This window comes from Panthera leo, chromosome C2, assembly GCF_018350215.1.
Source record: "Panthera leo isolate Ple1 chromosome C2, P.leo_Ple1_pat1.1, whole genome shotgun sequence".
Taxonomy (NCBI): Eukaryota; Metazoa; Chordata; class Mammalia; order Carnivora; family Felidae; genus Panthera; species Panthera leo.
This window is the reverse complement of record NC_056687.1, coordinates 124,002-148,569: the sequence shown is the minus strand read 5'-3', so window position 1 is coordinate 148,569 and position 24,568 is coordinate 124,002. Positions and strand designations below refer to the sequence as shown.

General features: G+C 42.2%; 1 protein-coding gene across 2 annotated transcripts in view; it reads left to right on the top strand.

Annotated features, from left to right (window-relative positions):
• The first annotated feature begins 2,055 nt into the window (after positions 1–2,055).
• PRMT2 (protein arginine methyltransferase 2) overlaps positions 2,056–24,568 on the top strand; it is a 36,807-nt gene continuing 14,294 nt past the window's right edge. The window contains exons 1-6 of one of the 2 annotated variants that reach the window (XM_042955194.1): positions 2,056–2,248; positions 4,450–4,548; positions 10,790–10,897; positions 11,572–11,754; positions 16,292–16,387; positions 17,384–17,548. In XM_042955194.1, the coding sequence (XP_042811128.1) occupies positions 4,510–4,548; positions 10,790–10,897; positions 11,572–11,754; positions 16,292–16,387; positions 17,384–17,548 (591 nt within the window). In that variant the 5' untranslated portion in view covers positions 2,056–2,248; positions 4,450–4,509. Of the gene's footprint in view, positions 2,249–4,449; positions 4,549–10,789; positions 10,898–11,571; positions 11,755–16,225; positions 16,388–17,383; positions 17,549–24,568 lie in introns of both variants that reach the window. The other variant, XM_042955193.1, reaches the window with a different exon arrangement.

The following is a 24,568-nucleotide window of genomic DNA, read 5'->3' as shown; positions in this document are numbered from 1 at the left end:
AAGGTTTTAAATGATAAAATCAATTCCTTTAACAAATATGGAACTATGCAGATTTTCTAATGTCTTTTTGAAATGTTTATTTATTTATTTTGGGGAAGAGAAAGACACACACACACACACACACACCATGAACGGGGGAGGGGCAGAGAGAGAGAGAGAGAGAGAGAGAGAGAGAGAGAATCCCAAGCAGGCTCCACACTCAGCACGTAGCCTTACACAGGGCTCAGTCCCACCACCACGAGATCATTACCCCAGCAGAAATCAAGAGTCAGTTGCCAACCGACTAAGCCACCCAGGCGCCCCATTTCGAAATATTCTTGTTCAGTTTTGGTAAGTTGTTTTTCAAGGAATTTTCCCACTTTATGATTTGCTAAAATTTTTGACATATAGCTTCATCATATGTTCATTATCTTTTAAAAATTCACAGAATCCAGGGGAGCCTGGGTGGCTCAGTCAGTTAAGCTGTTATGCGTCTGATACCGGCTCAGGTAATGATCTCAGTTCCGGAGTTTGAACCCACATCAAGCTCTCTGCTGTCGGTGTGGAGCCTGCTTCAGATTCTCTCTCTTCTCTCTCTCCCCCTCCCCTGCTCATGCTCTCTCTCAAATAAATAAACATTAACAAAAAATCTATAGAATATGTACTTAATTCCCTTTTCATTCCTCAGTTTGTTTTCCTGCTTTTTTTTATCGTGGTCAAATGCACACAAAATTTACCACCTTCACCATTTATAAATGCACAGTTCAGTGGTATTAAATATATTTCCCTCGCGTGCAACCATTGTCAACATCCAGCTCCCTAACTCTTTTCATCTTGTAAAAACGCAAACCCCATACCCATCAACTTCACCTCTTTACTCTCCTCTCCTCCCCTGGGCAACCACTACTCCATTGTCTGCGTGATTTTGACTACCTTTTCCTACCACCTCCCCCCGACCCCCCACCCCTACTACAGTGCTGCTACCTGCCCACCTTGAGACCACCACACAGTAAGGGCACTAACGTTTCCCTATTTCACTTCTAATATCAAACTTCTTGGTGAAATGAAAACTTAAATCAACGTCTGATTTGTCAAGTGAAAAGAATGTCAAATGGTTCTCACTTCACAGCATGGATGGGAAAGCTAACTGAATTATTACAGAAAAGCAGAAAAAAGGAGGGCCTACTCCAGAAATCTGCCATTTCTGTCACCCACAATGGGTTTCTGTTCCCCACTCCAGGACCGGCCGCAGCCCCCGCTGCTCCACCCCCTAACGCGGCTCCGGCCCCGGCCCCCGCTGCCCCACCCCCTAACGCGGCTCCGGCCCCGGCCCCCGCTGCCCCACCCCCTAACCCTGGTCCGGCCCTGGCCCAGGCTGCCCCACCCCTTAATCGCGGTCCACCCGCAGTCCCCGCTGCCCCACCCCCTAACCCGAGTCCGGCCCCGGCCCCCGCTGCCCCACCCCCTAACCCGGGTCCATCCGCAGCCCCCGCCGCCCCACGCCCTAACCCGGGTACGGTCCCGGTTCCCGCTGCCCCACCCCCTAATCCGTCCGGGTCCACCCGCAGCCCCCGCTACCCCACCCCCTAAACCCGGGTCCGGCCCTGGCCCAGGCTGCCCCACCCCCTAACCCGGGTACGGTCCCGGCCCCTCCAGCCCCACCCCCTTACCCGGGTCCATCCGCAGCCCCCGCTGCCCCACCTCCTAACCAAAGTCCGGCAGCGGCCCCTGCTGCCTCGCTCCCAACACTGGGTGAGGCCTCCACTGTCCCCCCTCCACTAACTCGGGTCCGGCAGCCACCGCTCCACATCCCCAACTCGCGTACGGTTCGGGTCTCCGCCACCCACCGCCTCAACCAGGCTGGGACCCACAACCGGCTGCAACCCCACCGCTGACCCCGCCCCTACAGGAGGCTCAGCGGGCACAGAAGGGGGCTCCGTGTTCCCCGTGCGCGCCACTGCGGGAGACGGGACTCGTGAAGTGCGCCTGCGCGACGCGCTTGGCCCAGAACTGGTCCTTCTCCTAGACGGACCTGAGCGACTGCGCCTGCGTGGGGCCGAAGACGGGGGCTCCGTTACCCGGACTTAGGGACGAATGCGGACTGCGCAGGCGTAGGGAGCGGGGCCTAGGGAGGGGTTCTGTCCGCTGCCGGCCTGCGCGTACTGCGCTTGCGCGGGCCGAGGGCGGTGGCTCGGGCTCCTGGTAAGCGCTGTCTGCCCCTCCGCACCGGCGGTGTGGACGCAGAACTCAGCGGAGAAAGGCGGCTGAGGTAGGTTTCTTGTGGGCAGCTCAGGCGGCTGGACCGAACTGAGGTAGGACGTGCCAAGTGAGGGTCTTCGCCGGGCGTGTGCGTCAGTAGGCCGACCGAGGCCTCTATCCCCTTGAAGACCCCCGAACCTCCCTCTTATGTGCTAGGAGCTCTGGCCGCTGACTGCGAGCTCGGCGACTGCAGGGCCACGCCCCTTCCCGGCCACGCCCACCACCCTGGTTCCTCCCCCCCCCCCACCACCACGCCCAACACCGCGGTGCCGCTTTCCCCAGCCACGCCTTCTCGGAGAGGTGCCCACCTCACTTTCGTCTGCGCGAGCCCTCATCTTCTGTGAGCCCCCTCCCTTTCCTCCTTACCCCTGGTAGTACTCCTGCATCTAAGCCCTGTGTTTCCCTTCATATCCCCCTCATTCTTTCTCCTCCCATCCCCTATTGCCTTTGGCCACTAGTCCCTGATCCTGGGTCGTCTACCCGCCGCCGCACCCCCCACCCCCCCGCCGCAGGCTGGTCAGCCCACCTGGCCCTGCCCCATCAACCGGATCCAGCCTCACCCTCCCCAGCCCCTTCCAGCAAACCAGCCCTGTCCAGGCTCCATCCCGCCCTGGCCCCAGTGCCAGTGTTTTCCAGTGAAAATACAATGTATATATATTAGTGTTTGTTGTTAACCCTAAAACAAAAACAACAAAACCCTGCTAGGTATTTTGCCAGCAAAATTGGGTTTATTTAAGAATGGCAGATAATTACAATCCAGCATAAGCAGTCTATGGCTGAGAGTTGAAAGTGTAGTGGCTTCTGATTGGTTGGGTTGTGATAGTCTCTCATTGGTTGTACTGTTGCTGGGGGGAGGAGGAAATCCTTTCTGCTGCTAGAAGAGTGTAGTAGTATCCACTGCGGGATCTGCTCTTTCTGGTGGGTCTGCAGGTAGCACTCATTGCTGGCCTCCTCTGACTCCATTCTAAACGACTCTGTTCTGTTAATTTTCACATTGTAATTATAGATCCCACAAAAATAAGTATTAAGTCATGAATAAGTGAAGCATGCATTTTAAACAAAGAATTGTTATGTAAGAAAAAACACATTCATGTTGGAGTATAGTATGGATTATACGGTCACGGGGAAAAATGAGAACTGAGAATGAGAAGGGAAAGCCTCTGGAAGATGTAGACTTTTTGGTTCCTGTTAGTGGAAACACTTGAAAGCCCCAGGTGCTGTTGACCTTGAAAATAAAACAACCAGTTATTTTACCAGAAAAGTGGGTTTATTTGGAAATGACAGAGGAATTACAATTTCAGACCTGCAAACTATGGGGAAACTACTGGCAAATGGACTAGTGTAGGAGAGGAAGGTTACTTTATATAGAGAAAAAAGAGGTGGGGCACCTGGGTGGCTCATTCTGTTGAGCATTTCACCCTTGATTTGGGCTCAGGTCATGATCACAAGGTTGTGACATCAAGCCCCAGGACCCCATCATGGGGCTCAGGGCTGAGCGTAGAGCCTGCTTAAGATTCTCTTTATCTCCCTCTCTCCCTGCACCTCCCCTCCTCCTCTGCTCACCTTCTCTATTAAAAAAAAGAAAGAAAAAAAAAAGGAGGAAGTTGGGAGGAGCTGCTTTGAAGGAAAGTCCATTGGAGGAAAGTGAGTGTGGGTGGTCACCCTTCCTGATTGGCTGGGCTAAGGCTGTTTGGCTGTTTCTCATTGGCTGGGCTGCTGCCTGGGTAGGAGACCCTTGCTGTGGTAGGAAAGTGAACTTTTTCCTGTCTGGTCTATAAGGAGTGGTAGGGTGTGAGAGCTCCCCCTGCTGGTCTCCGGACTACATTTCAAATGAGGTTTCCTTGATTTTCACGGTAAGGAATTTTAATTGGAGTGAAGGCTATCAGGGTTCCAAGAAAAGATTTGGCATTAATTTGTTGTTTTAAATCAATTCAGTAATCTAACAGAAACTAACAGTATTCATTCAATAAATAAGATCAGCATCTTTGTAGACTAGTGAAGAAAACACACAGAAGTTCATAAATTTCAAATGCTTTCTATTGTTTTCATGAAGAATTTCATTTATAAATTTGATTTCTGTTTCATTTTTTAAAAACCAGTTTTACTTCCTTCTGGCATAGGATCTTTATCATGGACCGTAGAAGTGAAGCAAACTTAATTATTATGCAGGGTAACAAAGTATTTTCTCATTCTCTCTCTTTTCAAAAGTAGAAATGGAGGGGAAAATGAAACATTAAAAGCGGCAGCTATGCGGCAGATCCTAAGAGAACCATGGCAACGTCAGATGACTGCCCCAGAAGTGAATTGCAGGTAATTTCAGGTCTGGTATGTAAGAACCTGTATTTAAAAACTATGAACATTGCAGAGAGCAGAGCTTAGCCACCAACCATGGGATGCTTAAATAGAGGAAATTACAGATGGCATTCTGAATTGGGCATCATAAACACCTCCCAGGAAACCTACCTTTGGTACCTGTGCTGGTGAAGCAAGCACATTGTTTTAGTTGTTTAATAAGGTCCTAGGCATAATGTCTTACAAGCAGGTTAGACACATTAGAAGTGATTTATATATTCATACTTTTTTTTCTGCCTGTAACACATCTAGTTTCATTCAACTTATTAGTAAAAAGAAGATTACCCTACATTTCAAGGAATGTTGATTATATCAAATTAAAAACCAAATGAATACTCAAATAATCTTTTTTAAAAAATCAAACATTTTTATATCTGTGATGTCCAATTTTAACATTTCTTTTTTTTCTAGCCTTCTAATGGTTGTTCTAATTTCATTTGGGTTTTCATATATAGATTTGATTCATAGTTGTGTCATTAATCTTTCTTAATCATAAAACTTTTTAATTCCATGGATGTCCTATTCTTTTGAGAAATTTTTAAAATGTCGGAACTTTATAGAATAATATTGCAAACATTATTTGTACATGCCACACAAAAGTGAAACTTGTTAACATTTCGTTGTATTTGCTTTAGAATGTAAATATATATACATATATGTATATATTTTGAAGGAAACCATAGATAAAGTTTGTGCCCCAGCCCCATTCTTCTTCCTCTGTTTCCACAGGCAAATACTACTGTGAATTATAAATTGATCTTTGTGCTTCTGCACCATTTTTTTACGTTTTTATACCTAGTATAGGCATCTTTGACCAACATATGATACTCTTTGTGTGTGCTTTTTAGATTTTACTTAAGTGGCTTCATATTCTGTGTCATCTGCTGCTTGCTTTTTCCACTAATGTTACTGAAAAAAAATTTTTTTAACATTTATTTTTGAGAGAGAGAGAGAGAGAGAGTGTGTGTGCACGCTAGCAGGGGAGGGACAGAGAGAGAGGGAGACACAGAATCTGAAGCAGGCTCCAGCTCTGAGCTGTCAGAACATGAACTGAGAGATCGTGACCTGAGCTGAAGTCAGATGCTTGACCAGCTGAGCCACCCAGGCGCCCCTCCACTAATGTTACTTTTGGGGGATTTGCCCTTGATGTATGCAGGTCAGTTGCAGTCTTACTGTTATACAGTAGATGTATACCACATTTTATTTATTTCCCTTTTGTGGACACTTGATGTTTCCAGTTTTTGTCTATTTCCAGCAGTGCTGCAGTAAATATCCTACACATCTCCTTGTGCATACGTGCTCTCTGGTGTATACTTAGTAATGACATTGCAGGGTGGAAGGGATTGCATATTTTCAGTTTTACTAGATAGTGATCAGTTGTTCTCCAGTTTACGGGTCTGCCAGGAACCCATATAGTGCTTGGTAACACTTGAGAGCATCAGACTTTGAAAGTTTGCTCAGTCTGATGAGTTAGAAATGATATCTTGTTATTTAGTTCTTAATTACTTGGGCATCTGTCATGGAAGTATTTCTGTACTGTTTGTGTTCATCCGGTTAATAGCGCTCTTCATTACAGAAGAGATGCCTGCTATTCAAAATTTGTGTTTTATCTTTCCTTCCCCTGATCACCTTTAAGGGGTTTTATCACTTTCATCTTTTCAAAGAACCAGTTTTGTCTTTGTTGAATTTCTCTGTGTTCATCTGTTTTCTATCTCATTGGTTTTCTCTTTTCTCTTTTCTCTTTATCTCTTTTATACTTTGGGTTTCATTTTCTATTTTTATAGCATCTTGTGATGGAAGTTTGGATCACTGATTTAAACCTTCCTTCTCTTTAAGGGGCGCCTGGCTGGCTCAGTCGGTTAAGAGTCCTACTTGGGCTCAGGTCATGATCTCACAGTGTGTGAGTTCGAGCCCCGCGTCTGGCTCTGTGCTGACAGCTCAGAGCCTGGAGCCTGCTTTGGAATCTGTGACTCCCTCTCTCTCTGTCCCCTCCCCACTCATGCTCTGTCTCTGTCTCTCAAAAAATAAATAAATGTTAAAAAAAAAAAAAACACAAAAAAAAACCTTCCTTCTCTAATATATGTTTTTAAAGCTGTAACTTTACCTCTGACCGTCAGTTTGCTGTACCTCACACACTTATATACATCATATTTTCATTGTTGATCAGTTAAAATACTTTCTAATATGTTATAGTGGAAATTAGAAAATTTCTGGGCTATTCAGACATGCGTTGTCTATTTTCAGACATTTAGGAATTTTTGCTTATCTTTTTGTTATTTAATTTTGGCTTGATTATGTTGTTCAGAGAAGATACTATTAAAGTTTCAGCGTTTGGAAGTTTATTCAGGCCTGCTTTGTGACCTAGTCAGATGGGCTGTTTTGGTGAATGTTCCACATGCATGTGCAAAGAGCATGTTTGCTGTGGTTGTTGGTTTTCTATAAATGTCATTAAGGTCAAATGGGTTATTAGCGTTGTTTAAGTCTTTTGTGTCCTTTCTGACTTTTTGCCCATTTGTTGTGTCAGTTACTGAGAGAGATGAGCTTCAAAAATGTCCTTTTTGATTGTGGATTTGTCTTTTTTTTTAAATTTCCTTTTGAGTCTATCACTTTTTGCTTCATATATTTTGAATCTGTTACTTGGTGCATGGATTTAGGGTAGATTTTACTTTCTAGATTGATGGATTTTTATGAAGTCTTTCTTTTTACCTATTAATATTTCTTGCCCTGTGTCTATTTTGTCTTATGTTAATACAGCTGTACCAGCTTGCGTGGTACACATACACCAATATTTTGAATCTATTTTAAATCTAAGTCCATATATTTAAAATGTTTCTCTTGTAAAGAGCCTATAGGTATGTCATTTTTCCCCCTTGTTGGGTAACTTCTGCTCTTAAATTGGAGTATTTAGTCTGTTAACATTTAACATAATGACTGGTATGGTTAAGTCTAACATCTTGCTGTTCTTCTATTTCTTCTTTGCGTATTCTTTGTACCTTTCTCCATTCTTGCCTCCTTTTAGATTAATAAAATATTGTTTGCAATTCCACATTATCTCCTCTATTGGCTTTTCATGTGTATCTTTTACTGATATGTTAGTGGTTACCCAAGAAATTGTGATATGCATCTTTAACCTATCTCAGTCTTTTTTTTTTTCCGACCACTTCATGATGCAAGATTCCTCCAAATTACTTGCCTTTACCAGTCCCCATTTTTGTGCTATTTGTACTATTGTTGTAACATACTTTACTTCTTTATATGTCATAAGCCCCATAATGAATTATTGTTTCCGTATACTGTTTAAGTCTTTCTTATAAAGGATAAGAAATAGTCTTGTTTCCCTACATATTTACTTTTGTGGTGTCTTTATATCTAAAACTCTGGAAAAAATTAAAGACTGTGATAATGCCGGTTGCTGGTGAGTATTCAAGCAGAGAGCACTCGCTGCGTTGCCGTGAAGCGTGAAGTGCTGCACCTTTGATGGAAAGAATCTGGCAAACGTGTGAATGAAAGCCGTGCATATTTTTCAGCCCTGATAATCTATCCCACAGAAGGAAGATATCATTACATAAGGGTAAATGTGTAGAGATGTTTGTGGCCACGTTGTTTATGGTGGTAGAAAGTTGGACACCAAGAGAAAGTCCATCAATCAAGGGTGACTGAAGAATCAGGAAGAATTCCTTTTGTAGAGTATTATATAGTCATTGGAAATTATAAATTAGAGTTCTAAGAATTGGGGAGGTTTTTTTGCAAGTTATAATGTGAGTAAGAAAACCCCAAAATTAATAAAAGGGTTTGTGACATTCTTCACAAACAACTATGTCAGAAGAAAAACCACATGTGTGTGGGTGTATGTGTGCATGGATGCGTGTGTGACACGAACATGGAGAAAGTGTGGGAGGATGTGCCAGGTGACTGGTAAAGGTTAGGGAGGGCGGTGAGAAGCTGATGATGTAGGTGGAACAGGGGCAGGGGAAGGGGAGCAAGCTAAAAAGGAAATTATACTGTGTAAAATGAATCAGATTACTGTAGTAAGAAAATGTGCAAAGGATACAGATAGGCAACTAACAAAAAAGATGACCAAAAAGTACTTGAAAAACATGTTTGACCTCACTAAAAATTAAAGGCAGATGGAACCGGAGCACCTGGGTGGCTCAGTCAGTTCAACGTCTGACTCTTGATTTCGGCTCAGGTCATGATCCCAGGGTCATGGGATTGATCTCCAGCTTGGGCCCTGCACTGAGCATGGAGCCTACTTAAGATTCTCTTTCCCTCCCTTTGCCCCTCTCCCCTGCTTTCTGTCAAAAAATAAAATTAAAATAAAATAAGATAAAATAATAAATTGTAAAATTATTAAAAAAATAAAGGCAAACGGAACTAACAAAGACAGTGTCTCCACATCAAACTGGCAGAGTTGAGTGATGATGCGTGTCCACTGTTGATAAGGGTGTGGGAAAACCATTCACTGTTTTCTTTTATGATTATTCAGAGACTAGAGAGCGAGAATGAGCGGGGGAGGGGGAGCGAGGGGCAGGGTGGAGAGAGCGCGAATCCCAAGCAGGCTCCATGCTGTTGGTGCAGAGCCCAACACGGGGCTTGAACCCACGACTGTGAGATCATGACCTGAGCCGCTATCAAGAGTTGGATGCTTAGCTGACTGAGCCACCCCGGTGCCCCTCTTTTAGTCTTATGTAGGTCTGAGGAGCTACCTTTCTGGAGGGTATTTGGTGGTGATATCAGAAGTTATAAAAGTGGGGCACCTGGGTGGGCATCTGACTCTTGGTTTTGGCTCAGGTCATGATCTCACGGTCCGTGAGTTCGAGCCCCACGTCGGGCTCTGTGCTGACAGCTCAGAGCCTGCAGCCTGCTTCGGAGTCTGTGTCTCTTCTCTCTGCCCCTCCCATGCTCATGCTCTGTCTTTCTCTGTCAATAATAAGTAAGTGTTAAAAAAAATTTAAAAAAAAAGTTTGTCTTACATAATTTGTAGTGTAAAAACTGAAAACAGTTTAAGAATACATAATGAGATTAGATAAATAAATTAAGATTATTCATAGAATGGAATACTATCAGATATTAGAAATGTATTTAGAAGTAATTTAATGAGGAAAATACAATTAAAAAAATTTTTTTAATGTTTATTTATTTTTGAGACAGAGACAGAGCATGAGCAGGGGAGGGGCAGAGAGAGACACACACACAGAATCCGAAGCAGGTTCCAGGCTCTGAGCTGTCAGCACAGAGCCTGACGCGGAGCTCAAACTCAAGAACCACGAGATCATGACCTGAGCCTAAGTTGGACGCTCAACTAACTGTGCCACCCAGGCGCCCCAAATACTCACAATTTAATGAGTGGGAAATTTGTCACAAGGCAGAATTATATGATCTCCATAAATACCCTATATGCACATATTATATGTACACTTAAAAAAAAAAGCTGGAAAGAATATAAATGTTAGTATGTTAATCATTATCCCTGACCAGTGAGCAAGATTACAGATGGTTGTAATTTTCCTCTGGGTACACTTGTGCTTTCACACATTTTCCAAAGAATGTGAATTACATTTATGTTTAGGAAAATTTGTTTAAAATGTATATATGGGGACAGGGTTGCTTCATTGAACTGGAATGTGTGGTTGGAGGTTCTCCCACCCCCAATGGGTGTCTTCCTGGCAAGTCTATTCTGATGGAAGGTGGAGACTGGGCAGGTGCACTCTAGGGCTCCCCTTCTGGGTCCTGAGCAGCGTGTGACAGCAGCAGTGCAGTCTGAGTTAGGCTGCGAGGGTTGTGCCGGTCCCTAGCACCTTCCTGAGGCCTGCCCAATTCTGCAGTTCTGCCCTCGGGTCTGACAAGGCCCCCAGAGCGTGATGCCCAGGAACAGGTCGTCTTTCTCTTAGGGCTGGTCACTACTTTGAGGATGATGTTCAGGGTCAGTTACCAGGTAGATGCTAAAAGTGCCTCTTATTTCTTTCTTTGATGTTCTCTTTAGGATGTATTAATAATTTTGTACTAGAGACATGAAGGTAGAGCGAAGGTGAGATCCCTTGATCCTGCTACTGAAGATGACTCAACTCGTATGATTAAATCTGGTCACACGAATCTTCATTTGAACCCAAATGAAATAACCAAAAGGCTACAAGTTATTAGGATGGACAGAAAGAGAAGCACCATAGTCATCTCCTGTTCTTTCCTTTGCTTTGAGCAGGAGGGAGAGGGTCTCATGGAATGTGGTGGCCAGGAGCATCTCCAGGAGAGTGCGCACCCAGAAGAGTTTGTGGCCATTGCAGACTATTCTGCCACTGACCAGACGCAGGTAACCTGACGCACTTGCTCACGTGCAGTGGCCATGGGCCTCGGTCCGTGTTTTTTTTTGATTCAGTATGCTAAATGACAGAAGTAGATGTGATATTTGAAGAAGTCATACCAAAGTTAAGTAAAGAGTATTCAGACGTTTAGAGCCCAGTGAGACCTGTGAGTGACCCTTCTCTTCCTACCCTAACAAGTTCCAGTCCCAAGCCTTAGGTGAAAGATACCTGGTAAGGAATCGGGGGAAGCACCTGCTCCAATTTCTGTTTGGAAACCTTGGTTTAGAACCTATTCTAGTTAATGAAAAGTAAGGCTATAAGATAAAGATACTGACTCGAATGTAGCTTTTCCTACTTTGTAACCCAGTAAATGAATCACCTACCACATAGCTGAATTACTGTGAAGCGGCTGTTCAGAAATTCTGTCCTAAGCCATTTGAAAATGTTTCATCTTTCCTTTAAAAAATACCATGTGCTTTTCTTTCATGTAGATGTTCCATAAAAATCTCTAAACCTTGGTATCATTTTCACAAATTGTGAGTTGGTATAATTACCTGTTGTGTCCTTTTTGAAATAGCTGTGATTTGGGCCCCAGTTATGGGGGATTTATGACTGAGCCACAATTGAAATACCACTTTCAGGTTTTTCTTGAATTTTGACTTCTGTGTATGTTTTTTTCCAGCTCAGCTTTTTGAGAGGGGAAAAAATTCTCGTCCTGAGACAGACAACTGCTGATTGGTGGTGGGGCGAGCGTGCAGGCTGCTGCGGGTACATACCTGCAAACCACCTTGGGAAGCATTTGGAGGAGTGTGATCCTGAAGACACGTGGCAGGATGAAGAGTACTTCGGCAGCTATGGAACCCTGGTATTGCATTCCAGATCCCTGTTCAGTTGGCCAGGTGCTGGTATTGCATTCCAGATCCCTGTTCAGTTGGCCAGGTGCTGGTTTCTTCTCTCTAGTTTAAAGTTAGCTTCACCTGGACTGCTGCTTCTCATGGTTTAGAGCAGGGTTTGCAGACTTTTTCTCTGGCTAGTAGACCATATGGTTACTCAGCTCTGCCATTGTAGTGCAGAAGCAGTCATAAAACCATAAGCGAGTATGGCATATTCTTTTGATTTTTAAAAACCATTAAAAATCATTCTTGGCTTGCAGGCCATACAAAAACAGGTGGTAGGCTGGATTGGCCCATGGTTGTTTAGAGAGATTATCTGACCAATGGGATTATGAATTTTTCTCAGCATTTAAAAAAGAGTAATACATTTTACTTTAAAAATAAAATACAAAAAAGTTACACAAGTCAACAATAATACCTTTATGAATAACTGACTTACTAGTTTGTGTGTGTGTGTGTGTGTGTGTGTGTGTGTTTTCCCAATTTGGATAAAGACCCATAATCCTATAGTCCAGACAGCTCCTGTTTATATTTTAAAGCTAGATGAAAACAGATGCCTGCAGAATAAACATTGTAGACCTAATGTTGAGTGAAAGAAGCAAGACATCAAAGAACTTTTGATTCAATTATGTAAAATTAGAAAGTGTTAAAAGGTATCGTTTATGAATGTAAGTGGTGAGACTCTAAAGGAGATCAGGGACCTGGTTCCCCTGAGAATCAGGATGGTGGTTACTGTTAAGAGGGGGGGGCCTGTGATGGTGTCAACTTTGAAAATAAAATCGTTATTATACCAGCGAAGCCGGTTTATTCGCGAATAGCAGGGGAACCGCAATCCAGGGCAGGCAGGCTGTAGGGAAGCACAGGCAAGTCTGGAGAACCAATCAGTAGGGAGAAGGGGTGGGCGGGGCTGCTTGAAATGAAAGCCCATTGGAGGATGGCGGCTGCTTCTCCTTGGCTAGGTTTGGCAGTTTCTCATTGGCTGGGCTGCTGCTCAGGCCAGGAGAAAATCGTTCTCGTGCTGGGTAGTAAAGTAGGCTTCTTCCTTCAGACTGCTGGAGTGGTAGCGCAGGAGCCGCACCCTTCAGAGCTTCCCTCTCCTTTTCAGGGAGGTTTTCCGCCCTCATTTTCGTATCAGCCAGGCTGGGGTGGAAAGGTTGGGGGGGCTGGCAGTATTCTGGTATTGGCTGCACAAGTGTTTGCTGGAAAACTATATTTGACAGACTGTAAGGCAGTTTTTAATACACTTTTTTGGTAGGTGTGTTATATTTGACAAAAATGTTACAATAAATGAAAACCACCTGTGTATGTACATGATGAGACCTTTCAAATTATCAAGAAAGAGTATTTTGTTGATTTTAAAAGAGCCATATTGGTGGTTTATTTAATGACTTTTCATTATGATAAGCCATGCTGTAATGGACTTCCTTTTACATAAATCTTGTTTACTGTTTGCTAGATTTCTATTGGGTAAATTTGTAGGGTGTATGTATGGTGTTTTTTGCTTTGGTGGATCTTTCCAATTTGCCCTCCAGAAAGATTGGCTGATTATACACCTACCAATAGTATGTGGAAGCTTATATCACAACCACAATTGCCACAGTGAAAACAGATTTCTAATCCTAAAAGGGAAATATGTTATCTCTTGATTCTGGTTTCTGTTTGTTATTTTAATTTAATTTAATTTAATTTATCCTTAAAGTTTATTTATTTGTTTTGAGAAAGGCAGAGACAGCTGAGTGGGTGAGGGGCAGAGAGCAAGGGGGAGAGAGAGAGAGAGAGAGAGAGAGAGAGAGAGAGAGAGAGGAAGAGAGAGAGAGAGGAAGAGGGAGAGAGAGAGAATATTCCAAACAGGCTCTGCACTGCCAGTGTAGAGCCAGACGTGGGGCTCGAACTCACGAAACAGACCATGACCTGAGCCGAAACCAAGAGTTGGTCGCTTAACCAACTGAGCCATTTAGGTGCCCTGTTATTTTTATTTTTTTTTAAATGGTTATTTTTGAGAGAGAGAAAGAGAGAGGGAGTAGGGGAGGGACAGAGAGGAAGACAGAATCTGAAGCAGGCTCCACAGTGTCAGTGAAAAGCCCCACGTGGGTCCAAATGTAACCTCTAGATCATGACCTGAGCCAAAGCAGCTGCTCAACTGACTGAGCCACTCCGGGGCCCCCAGTTTCTTTTTTTTAAAGTCGGATTAGTCACCTTTTATATTTTGTTGGCCTTTTCTATTTCTCCATTTTTTTTAGGTAAACTTTCATATAATTTGCTCATTTTTCTTTTTATTTGTGTCAGTTTCTCTGTTGAATAAGCTGGTTAGCCTGGACTTACACTCACCACTTGCCTCTCATCTTTTCCCATGGAACTCTAAGTTTTATGGTCTGATTTGTCCTTTTTCTTTGTGGCTTCTGGATTTTGTGTCCTACTTTGAAGACCTTCACTCCAAGATTATAAATATCCATACTTTCTTTTAGACTTTTGTGACCCCATTTAACAATGAAATATGTAAATCAATCTGGAACTTACTAGTTGTAAAGAATAAGGTAAAATTACAACTTAATTTCCCCACAAATATTCAGCTGTTCCAGCATCAGTTATTGGATAATCCTCCTTTTCCTGATGATATGAAATGCACGTTTATCATACGTTACATTTCTAAATTCTATTTGTGTAATCTCTGTTCTGTTTCATTGATCTGTTTATTTCTTCTGCAGCTCCAGATGCTTTTCATTATTGTAGCTTTTAAACATCTGGGAGGCTAGGTCTCTAGCAGTCCTCCTGTTTTTTAGTGCTTTCATGGCTAGGCTGGTCTCTAGTGTTTGAAGCTAATTTTATTAGCATTTGTTGTACACCCTTCCCCAGGCCAAATTGGCTGGCGTTTTAATTGGTATTGCATGGAAAGTTTACATTAATTTAAGGAGAAGTGACATGTTCATCACATCACACTCACTTTCCCCATTTCTTGAGCATTGTTTTATGTCTCTCAGAGTTTTAAGGTTTATTTTATTTTTTCTTTCTTCTTTCTTTCTTTCTTTCTTTCTTTCTTTCTTTCTTTCTTTCTTTCGGTTTTGATCATATTGGGTGCTTTGCCTTTCTTGTTAAATCTATCCCTAGATGTTTTTATGTATTATTTTTGTAAGTGGTTGGGTGAAGTGTTCTATAAATATCAGATTAAGTTGGTTGATAGTATTGTTTGAGTCTGTGCCCTTACTGATTTTCCTTCTACTTCTCTCTCAGCTACCGAGAGAAGGATATTGATCATAATTGTGAATTTGTCTATTTCTTGTTGCATTTCTATTGGTTTTTACTTAGTGTATTTTGAAGCTTTGTTATTAGATACAAAAGTGTTTAGAATTATTAGGTCCTGTTGCTAAAGTGATTCCTGTGTTACTATGACCTGACTCTTCGTTGCTGGGAATATTCTTTGATCTGAAATATATTTTGTGTGATGAAAATGCCACCATCTAACTTCCTTCCCCTGGCATCAGCATGGTGCACCTTTGCATGCTAGTTCTGACTTTCTGTTAAGGTGGATCACTGCAGGCAGGATGGCTGGGTCTTGACTCCATCTACTCTGACCCTCCAACCCTTTGTGTTTCAGTCTTCAGTGTCTTTATGAGGAGCCACGATGGGCTCGTGCAGGCAGTGTCCAGACTTCCTGTTTGTGCTGACATGGTCTGGGTAGCTTGACTGTCCCCCCCTCAGCCATGCGGGTTTTCTGCAGCTTGAGATCTAAGAGGTGAGGTGTGAGGGATGGTGCTGTGGGTGCAGCCGCTCTGGGCTCTGACTGCCACCTGTGGCTTCACGAACCATCTGGAGGAGGCTTTCTCTGTTTCCCTGAGGATTAGTGTGATTCCTGTGATGTCTTATGTTATCTTGGGTTTCATGTGTTTTCCTCCCTCTGGACATGACTGGGGGCCTCGAACTCACCCTCTGAGGGTCAGCGAGGTTGTTACCTCCCTCCAGAGCTACAGTTTTGGGTGGGGCCCTGTGTGCTCCTCTAGCATCTCTGCTGGTGGCTTGTCCACGGTCTCTCTTGATGGATAGTTGGCCAAGTTGTATCTGATGGGGAATTTGGTGGTTCCTCCTGTCTCATGTGGGAACAGTGGTCAGGAGGGTAATGTCTGCACCATCTCCTCAGTGATCCACCCCTGCTTCTCTGCTCTCCTGGCTCTTGGGGAGGTGAAGGGAGAATCTCTAGGCAGCACCACAGTGAACTGAAGGATTCTAGAAACTTCCATCTCATTCCTTCACTGTTTTATTTTTGTCTAGTGGCGTATTTGTGTCCTTTGATTTTTTTTTTGTCTTTTGTTTTCTCTATGTTGCTCATATTTTTAGGCATGGGGTGGTGGGGGTCAAGAGGGTTAGCTCAGTCTCTGATCTTCCTTCTTAAACCAGAGCTCAGGATAGCTCAGATTGTAAGCAGTGATTCCGAATGTGTATTTCCTCTAGAAACTTCACTTGGAAATGTTGGCAGACCAGCCACGAACAACTAAATACCACAATGTTATCCTGCAGAATAAAGAATCCCTGAAAGATAAAGTGATTCTGGATGTCGGCTGTGGGACTGGGATCATCAGCCTCTTCTGTGCACATCATGCGCAGCCCAAAGCAGTGAGTAGGAGGCAGCTGTCCCTTCAGCGGCTTGTGAGCTGACTCTTGGTGTGGTCCCGTGTGCAAAGGCCCTGTGTCGGTGAAACGGGCAGTGTGCTCTGGCAGGCTGAGCCTATTGGACGCTGTGATGTTGGCGTAATGAGTCACAAACAGCACAGAGTAGAAGAGGAGAGAATAGAAAATATCTGAGTGAGTTGCATGTTGTGGGATATTTTTTGGTAAAATGTTTATTTCAGTTGAATAGAGAAACATATGTGTCCCTGTGTTGGGGCTGAGCCACTGGTGTAGGTCACTGTCCAAGTGATATCCCTGCACTGAGCAGGGACCACCTGGCAGGGACAAAACAGACCACTTTCCGTGACACAAGGTGGCTTCCCTTCGTCCTCTTCCCTTTAAAGTATGTGGGGTGGGCCGTGCAGAGCTGAAGCCCTGCGACGGCCCCCGACACAGGTGGATGAAACTCCTAGTTTATAAGTGGAGCTGTGGTGCAGTGACCACTGGAGTTCAGGTGCTGTCAGAACCGAGACGTATGCACACACGAGCTTCCTCTGACAACCTGGATTTGAAATGGTCTCGGCCACTGATATCCATAAAGTCTGACTCTTCTCAGGCCAATACTGAGAAGCTCCTGCATCAGTTATGGGTTGTGTTGCTGCGTGTGTGGGAGCTGGGCCACTGGGTCGCACCCGGGGAGGGCCCCTGCGGTGGGTGCCCAGTATGGGTGTAGGGCCTTCCTCTCACCTGCAGCCCCCTGTCTGTTTTAGGCAGGAGGTGGAGTGAAGGTTAGAGGTGGCTCCCTTGCCAGGGCTCCGGCCGTTGGAGGTAGCACGGTGTGGCCCAGCTGCCATTCCTGCTGTCCGGCACTGTCGCTTCCGTCTGTCCTTGTTTTCTCTGATGCCGACTCTGACTCAGCTGAAGCAATGGGCTCAGGGAGAGCAGATGACAGGCCGCTTTGCAGGGTGGGACATGCACTGATGGCACTTCTCCCATATGCAGGTGTATGCAGTGGAGGCCAGTGAGATGGCCCAGCACACGGGGCAACTGGTCATGCAGAATGGCTTTGCCGACATCATCACTGTGTTCCAGCAGAAGGTGGAGGATGTGGTGTTACCGGAGAAGGTGGATGTGCTGGTATCCGAGTGGATGGGGACCTGCCTGCTGGTAAGGGGCACTGGGACATGCGGGTGGCTGTGGATTGCACCAGGGAAGTTCAGATTCCAAGCAGGGGCCATGGACTGGGTCCAGAGGGGCTGTTGTGAGCAGAGCTTCCAGGGGAGAGCTGCAGCTGTTTCATGTTAAAGTGAATCCACCTGGTGCCTTTCCTGGCGCTGACCTCTGCTTAGTGCAGGACAGCCTCAAGGCCACAAAATCCACCGCTTGTGACAACGGGGCGGGGAGACCTTGAAGGCGATATGCTAAGTGAAATAAGTAAGAGGCACACTGTATGATCTCACTTACATGTGGAATCTGAAAACAACAACAACACAAAACTCACCCACCAAACTCCTAGAAAAAGAGCACATTTGTGGTTAATGGGGAAAAAGGGGGTTGGGGAGAAAGAATTGGAAGACCATGGTCAAAAGGTACAGACTTCAGGTACAAGAAAATGAGCAGTGGGGTCACGATGTATAGGGTGGTGACTACAGTGACATACAGGACAGACGTTAAGAGCGAACAGTTGACCCTTGAACAATGTGGGTTTGCACCATGTAGGCCCACTTACACATGGAGTTTTTTTTAATTAAAACAATTTTTTTAATGTTTATTTATTTTTGAGAGAGAGATAGAGCATGAGTGGGAGAGGGGCAGAGAGAGAGGAAGACACAGAATCTGAAGCAGCCTCCAGGCTTTGAGCTGTCAGCACAGAGCCCGACGTGGGGCTCGAACTCATGGACTGTGAGATCATGACCTGAGCCGAAGTCGGACGCTCAGCCAACTGAGCCCCCCCAGGTGCCCAAAGTGATAAATACTAACTAAACTTTTATGGTAATCATTTCACAATACATGTAAATCAAGTCATTGTGCTGTACATCCTGAACTTGTAATTATCTTAGAGAAAGTTGGTGACAGGTTGGTGGTTTTTTAAAAACACAAAAAAGCATGTACAATATGATTCCAATTTTTTTTTAAGTTTATTTATTTTTGAGAGAGCATGAGTACGAGGGGGGAGGGGCAGAAAGAGAGGGAGAGAGAGAATCCCAAGCAGGCTCTGCACTGTCAGCACAGAGCCTGATGTGGGGCTCGAACTCACGAACCATGAGATCATAACCGGAGCCGAAATAAAGAATCAGATGCTCAGTCAAATGAGCCACCCAGGTGCCCCTAGTTTTGTTTTTAAAAACTGTACATGGCAAGAGTCCTGGGTAGCTCAGTTGTTTAGGCATCTGACTTTGGCTCAGGTCATGATCTTGCAGTTCCTGAGTTCGAGCCCCGCATTGGGCTTTCTGCTGTCAGTGGGGAGCCCACTTTGGATCCTCTGTCCCACTTTCTCTCTGCCCCTACCCTGCTTGTGCTCTCTTTCTCTCAAAAATAAGTAAAAAACATTAAAAAAAGTTCATAGGTAGCAATGACCTAGCCGGCTGCAGGTAGGATGTTCCAGGTATGGTGGGGAAAGCACACCCCACCCTGTGTGTCTCAGTGAGTGCAGCTATAGATCTAAGACAGCGTGCAGGGAGAAGCTATTTGAGGACTTTGAAAAGCATACAGTAGCTGGAAGGTTGAGAAAGAAGGCCAGAACTTGAAGTACACCGACCTGGTCTTAAGTTTATTGTTACTCCTCCTGTGGCTCTGTCTCCATACGTAACTTTAGTAATTTAGATGAAAAAGACCAATTCTTTTGAAAAGTGCAAACTTCTACAACTAACCCACAGTGAGGTAGGTAACTTGAATAATCAAGTAAATACTAACAATATTAATTTATAGTTGAAAACCTTCTGTGAAGAGAAATCTGTAGGCCTAAATTATTTCACTGGTGAAATCTACAAACACATTTAAGGAAGAAATAACACCAGATCTGAGCAATGTCTTTCAGAAAATGGAAGAGGAGAGACACTTCCTAGCTCATTTGGTGAGACTGGCATTACCCTAATACCAAACCCAAACCAAAAAGAACTCATGTTCATAAATGCAAAAATCCTCAAAAATATTAGCAAGTATAATCCTGCAATACATAAAAGGAATAACACTACAACAAAGAAGAGATTATCTTTGGAATTCAAGGCTGAGTAATTTACCATATTAACAGTCTACAAAAGAAAAATCACATGATGCTATCAACACACAAAAAATTTGACAACATTCAAAATAGTTTTAAAATTTCTGTTGAGATTTCTTATTTGATCTGTGTGGTTTTTTTTCAGAAGTGTTGTTTAATTTCCCAAGTATTTTTTGATTTTCCAGCTATCTTTCTGTTATTGATTTCTAGTTTAATTCCACTGTGGTCTTGAGAGTAGACATTGTATGACTTCTGTTCTTTTAAATTTGTTGAGATGTGTTTTATGGCCCAGAATGTGGTCTGTCTTGGTGAGTGCTCCACGTGAACGTGAGAGAAAAGTGTGTTCTGCTGTTGGATGGAGTGGTGTATAGATGTGCATTGTATCTAGCAGATAAATGATGTTGAGTTCAACTATGTCCTTACTGATTTTCTGCCTGCTGGATCTGTCCTTTTCTGATAGAGGGATGTTGAAGTCTCCAACTATGATAGTGGATTCATCTGTTTTCTCTTGCAGTCCTATTTGTTTTCACCTCACACAGTTTAATGCTCTATTGTTAGGTATATACATGGTAAGGACTGTTATATCTTCTTGGAGAATTGACCCCTTTATCATTATGTTATGCCCCTGTTTATCTTTGATAACTTCCTTCCTCTGAAAGCTGCTCTGAAATTAACATAGCTACTCCTGCTTTCTTTTGATTAGTGTTAGCATCGTCTATCTTCCTCCATCCACTTACTTTTAGTTTATAAGTGTCAGTATATTTAAAGTAGGTTTCTTGTAGACAACACTTAGTTGGGTATTAGTTTTTGATCCACTCTGACAATCTTTGTTTTTTAATTGGTATATGTAGACCACTGACATTCAAGTGGTTATTAATATAGTTGGATTAATACATCTACCATATTTGTTACTGTGGTCTATTTGTTATTCTTGTTCCTTGTTCCTGTTTTTTTCTTCTACTCTTTTTCTTCTATGATTTTTTTTTTAAGGAAATAAAGTTAGGTAATTTAATGAGCATAAATTAAGGGTGAATTAATTTAATGCTCAGAGGTATATTGGTTTAGAACCTGACATGAACATGCTGATATTGTAAACTTAAGATTCATATTTTTGTATGGAGAACTATCTATCATGCTAATGGTCAACAAAAGAAAGCTGGAGTAGCCATACTTATATCAGACAATCTAGACTTTAAAATAAAGACTGTATCAAGAGATGCAGAAGGGCGTTATATCATAATCAACGAGTCTATCCACCAAGAAGACCTAATAATTGTAAACATTTATGTGCCAAATGTGGAAGCACCCAAATATGTAAATCAATCACAAACATAAAGAAACTCATTGATAGTAATACCATAATAGTAGGAGACTTCACCATCCCACTCACAGCAATGGACAGATCATCTAATCAAAAAATCAACAAGGAAACAATGGCTTTGAATGACACACTGGACCAGATGGACTTAACAGATATATTCAGAACATTTCATCCTAAAGCAGCAGAATGTACATTCTTCTCCAGTGCACATGGAACGTTCTCCAGAATAGACCATATACTGGGACACAAATCAGCCCTAAGTAAGTCCAAAAAGATTGAGATCATACCGTGCATATTTTCAGACCACAATGCTATGAAACTTGAAATCAACCACATGAAAAAATTTGGAAAGGTAACAATACTTGGAGACTGAAGAACATGCTACTAAAGAATGAAGGGGCTAACCAAGCACTTAAGGAGGAAATTAAAAAGCATATGGAAGTCAATGAAAATGATAACACCACAACCCCAAACCTCTGGGATGCAGCAAACATGGTCATAAGAGGAAAGTATATAGCAATCCAGGCCTTTCTAAAGAAGCAAGAAAGATCTCAGATACACAACCTAACCTTATGCCTTAAGGAGCTGGAAAAAGAACAGCAAATAAAACCCAAAACCAGCAGAAGACAGGAAATAATAAAGATTAGAGCGGAAATTAATGCTATCAAAACCAAAAAACAGTAGAACAGATCAATGAAACCAGAAGCTGGTTCTTTGAAATAATTAACAGAATTAATAAACCACTAGCCAGTTTGATCAAAAAGATTCATATTTTTGTAAATTGATGGCGTATTCACTTTGTAGACCATTTCCAATTTATAAAAATATTTTTCAGTTGTAATCTCTCTTGAAGCTCACTTTATCTGTAATCTGTCTGTTATCTATCTTCACTTGTATTAAGGTATAAAATTATAAGATATTTAAAGTATGCAATATGACTATTTGATAGCTTCCCCCCGTTGAGTTAACCCATTCATCACTCACAATAATGGTGTCATCAGTTATAGTCACCGTGGTATATAATAGATATTCAGACCTTATTCATTTTATAATTGACAGTTTGTAGCTTTTTACCAATGTCTCTCTATTTTCCTCACCCCTGAGCTCCTGGTAACCACTTTTATACTCTCTGTTTCTATGAGTTCAACTTTGAAAAACTTTTTTTTTTAAAAAAGATCTCACATATAAATGATATGATGCAGTATTTATACTGCACTATATTTATACTGCCACTATCTGTGGCTTATTTCATTTAGCATAAGGCCCTCTAGGTTCATCCATGTTGTTGCAGAGGTTTGGATTTCCTTCTTTCTCGTGGGTGAATAATATTCCATTGTATATAACTGTATCTATATATATATCTCATATGTATCATATATACATATCTATTTCACTTTTCCTTTATCCATTCATCTGTCAGTGGACACTTTGGTTGTGTCCATAACTTGGTTATTATGAATAATGTTTCAGTGAACATGGGAGTGCAGATACCTCTTTGAGATAATGATTTTGTTTTCTTTGGCTATAAACCCAGAAGCAGGATTGCTGGATCACATGGTATTTCTGGTTTTAATTTCTTGAGGAACTTCCATACTGTTTTCCATAGTGGCTGTACCAGTTTACATTCCCACTAACAATGTTCCAGGGTTCCCTTTTCTACATGTTCTTACTAGCATTTGTTACCTTTGTCTTTTTGATAATAAACATAGCAAGGGTGATCTGATACCTCATTGTGGTTTTGATTTGCATTGCCTGATCATTAGTGATACTGAGCATCTTTCATGTACCTGTTGCCCATTTGTATATCTTCTTTGGAAAAAATGTCCTTTTGCCCAATTAAAAAGCTTTTTCTATTGGTTTGTTATGAGTTCCTTGTATATTTTGTGTTTTCACCCCTTATTAGATATGTGGTTTGCAGATATTTTCTCCTGTTCTACGGTTTACCTTTTTGTTGTTGATGATGGTTACCTTTGCTGTGCATAAGCTTTTTCGTTTGATGTGGTCCTACTTGTTTATTTTTGCTTTTGTTGCCTTTGCTTTTGGTGTCTAATCCAAACAATTATTGGCAAGATCAGTGTCAAGCTTATTCATTGTGTTTTCTTCAAGGAATTTTATGCTTTTAGGTCTTGTGTTCAAATATTTAATCCATTTGCAGTTGATTTTTGTGTGTGTTATAAGATAGGGGTCCAATTTCCCAACACCATTTCATAGCGGTTATCCTCTACCCATTGCATATTCTTGGCTTCTATGTTGAAAATTCATTGATAATTAATGCATGGGTTAATTTGTGGACTCTCTGTTCTGTTCCATTGGTCTATGTGTCTGTTTTTATGACAGTACAATGTTGTTTTGATTATAATAGCTTTGTAATATAGTTTAAAGTGTGAGGTCTTCAACTTTGTTCTTCTTTCTCAAAATAGCTGTTTATATGGAGTTTTAGGATTGCTTTTTCTATTTCTGTGAAAAATGCCATTGGAATTTTGATAGGGATTGAATTGAATCTGTAGATTGCTTTGAGTAGAGTAGACATGTAAACAATTTTAATTCTTCCTATCTGTGAACTCAGGATATCTTTCTACTTGTTTGTGTCTTTAATTTCTTTCTTCATTGCCTTTCACCTTCTTCATTAAATTTATTTCGAGGTATTTTATTATTTTTGATGCAACTGTAAATCGGATTGTTTTCTTAATTTCTCTTTTTGATAGTTCATTGTTGGTGTATAGAAACACAACTAGTTTTTGTATATTTATGTTGTATTCTACAACTCTACTGAATTTGTTTATTCTGACAGATTTTGTGTGTGTGTGTGTGTGTGTGGAGTCTTTAGGATTTTCTATGTATGTCATCTGCAAATAGAGACAGTTTTACTTCTTTCTTTCTTATTTAGATGCTTTTTATTTCTTTTTCTTGCCGGATTGGTCTGGCTAGGGTTTCCAGTACTGTGTCGAATAAAGTGATGAGAGTGAGTGTCCTTGTTTTTCACTTGATCTTAGAGGAAAGCTTTCTGTTTTTCAGTGTTGAGTATGGTGTTAGCTCTAGGCTTGGCATATGGGTTTTATTATGTCGTGATATATCCTCCCAATACTCAGTTTTTTGAATCTTTATCATGGAATGTACTTGAATTTTGTAAAATGCTTTTTTGCATGTATTGAGATGCTCGTATAATTTTCACCCTTCATTTTGGTAATGTGGTGTATCACATTATTGATTTGCTGTGTTGAACCATGTTTGCATCCCAGGAATAAATCCCACTTGATTATGGCATATGATCCTTTTAATGTACTGTTGAATTCAGTTTGCCAATTTTTATTTGAGGATTTTTCCATCTGTGTTCATCAGGGATGTTTGCCTGTAATTTCCTTGTAAATTTTCCTTGTCTGTCTTTGGGTAATGCTGGCCTTGTAAAATGAGTTTGAAAGTGTTCCCTCCTCTTTGATACTTTGGAAGAGTTTGAGATTTGGTGTTGATTCTTTAAATGTTTGGTAGAATTCACCTGTGAAGCCATCTGGTTGTGGACTTTTGTTTGTTGGGAATTTTTCAGTGACTAATTCAGTCTCCTTACTGGTAATTGATTGGTCTGTTCAGATTTTCTTATTTCTTCACGATTCTGTCTTGGTAGGTTGTGTGTTTTTTAGGATTTTAGGTA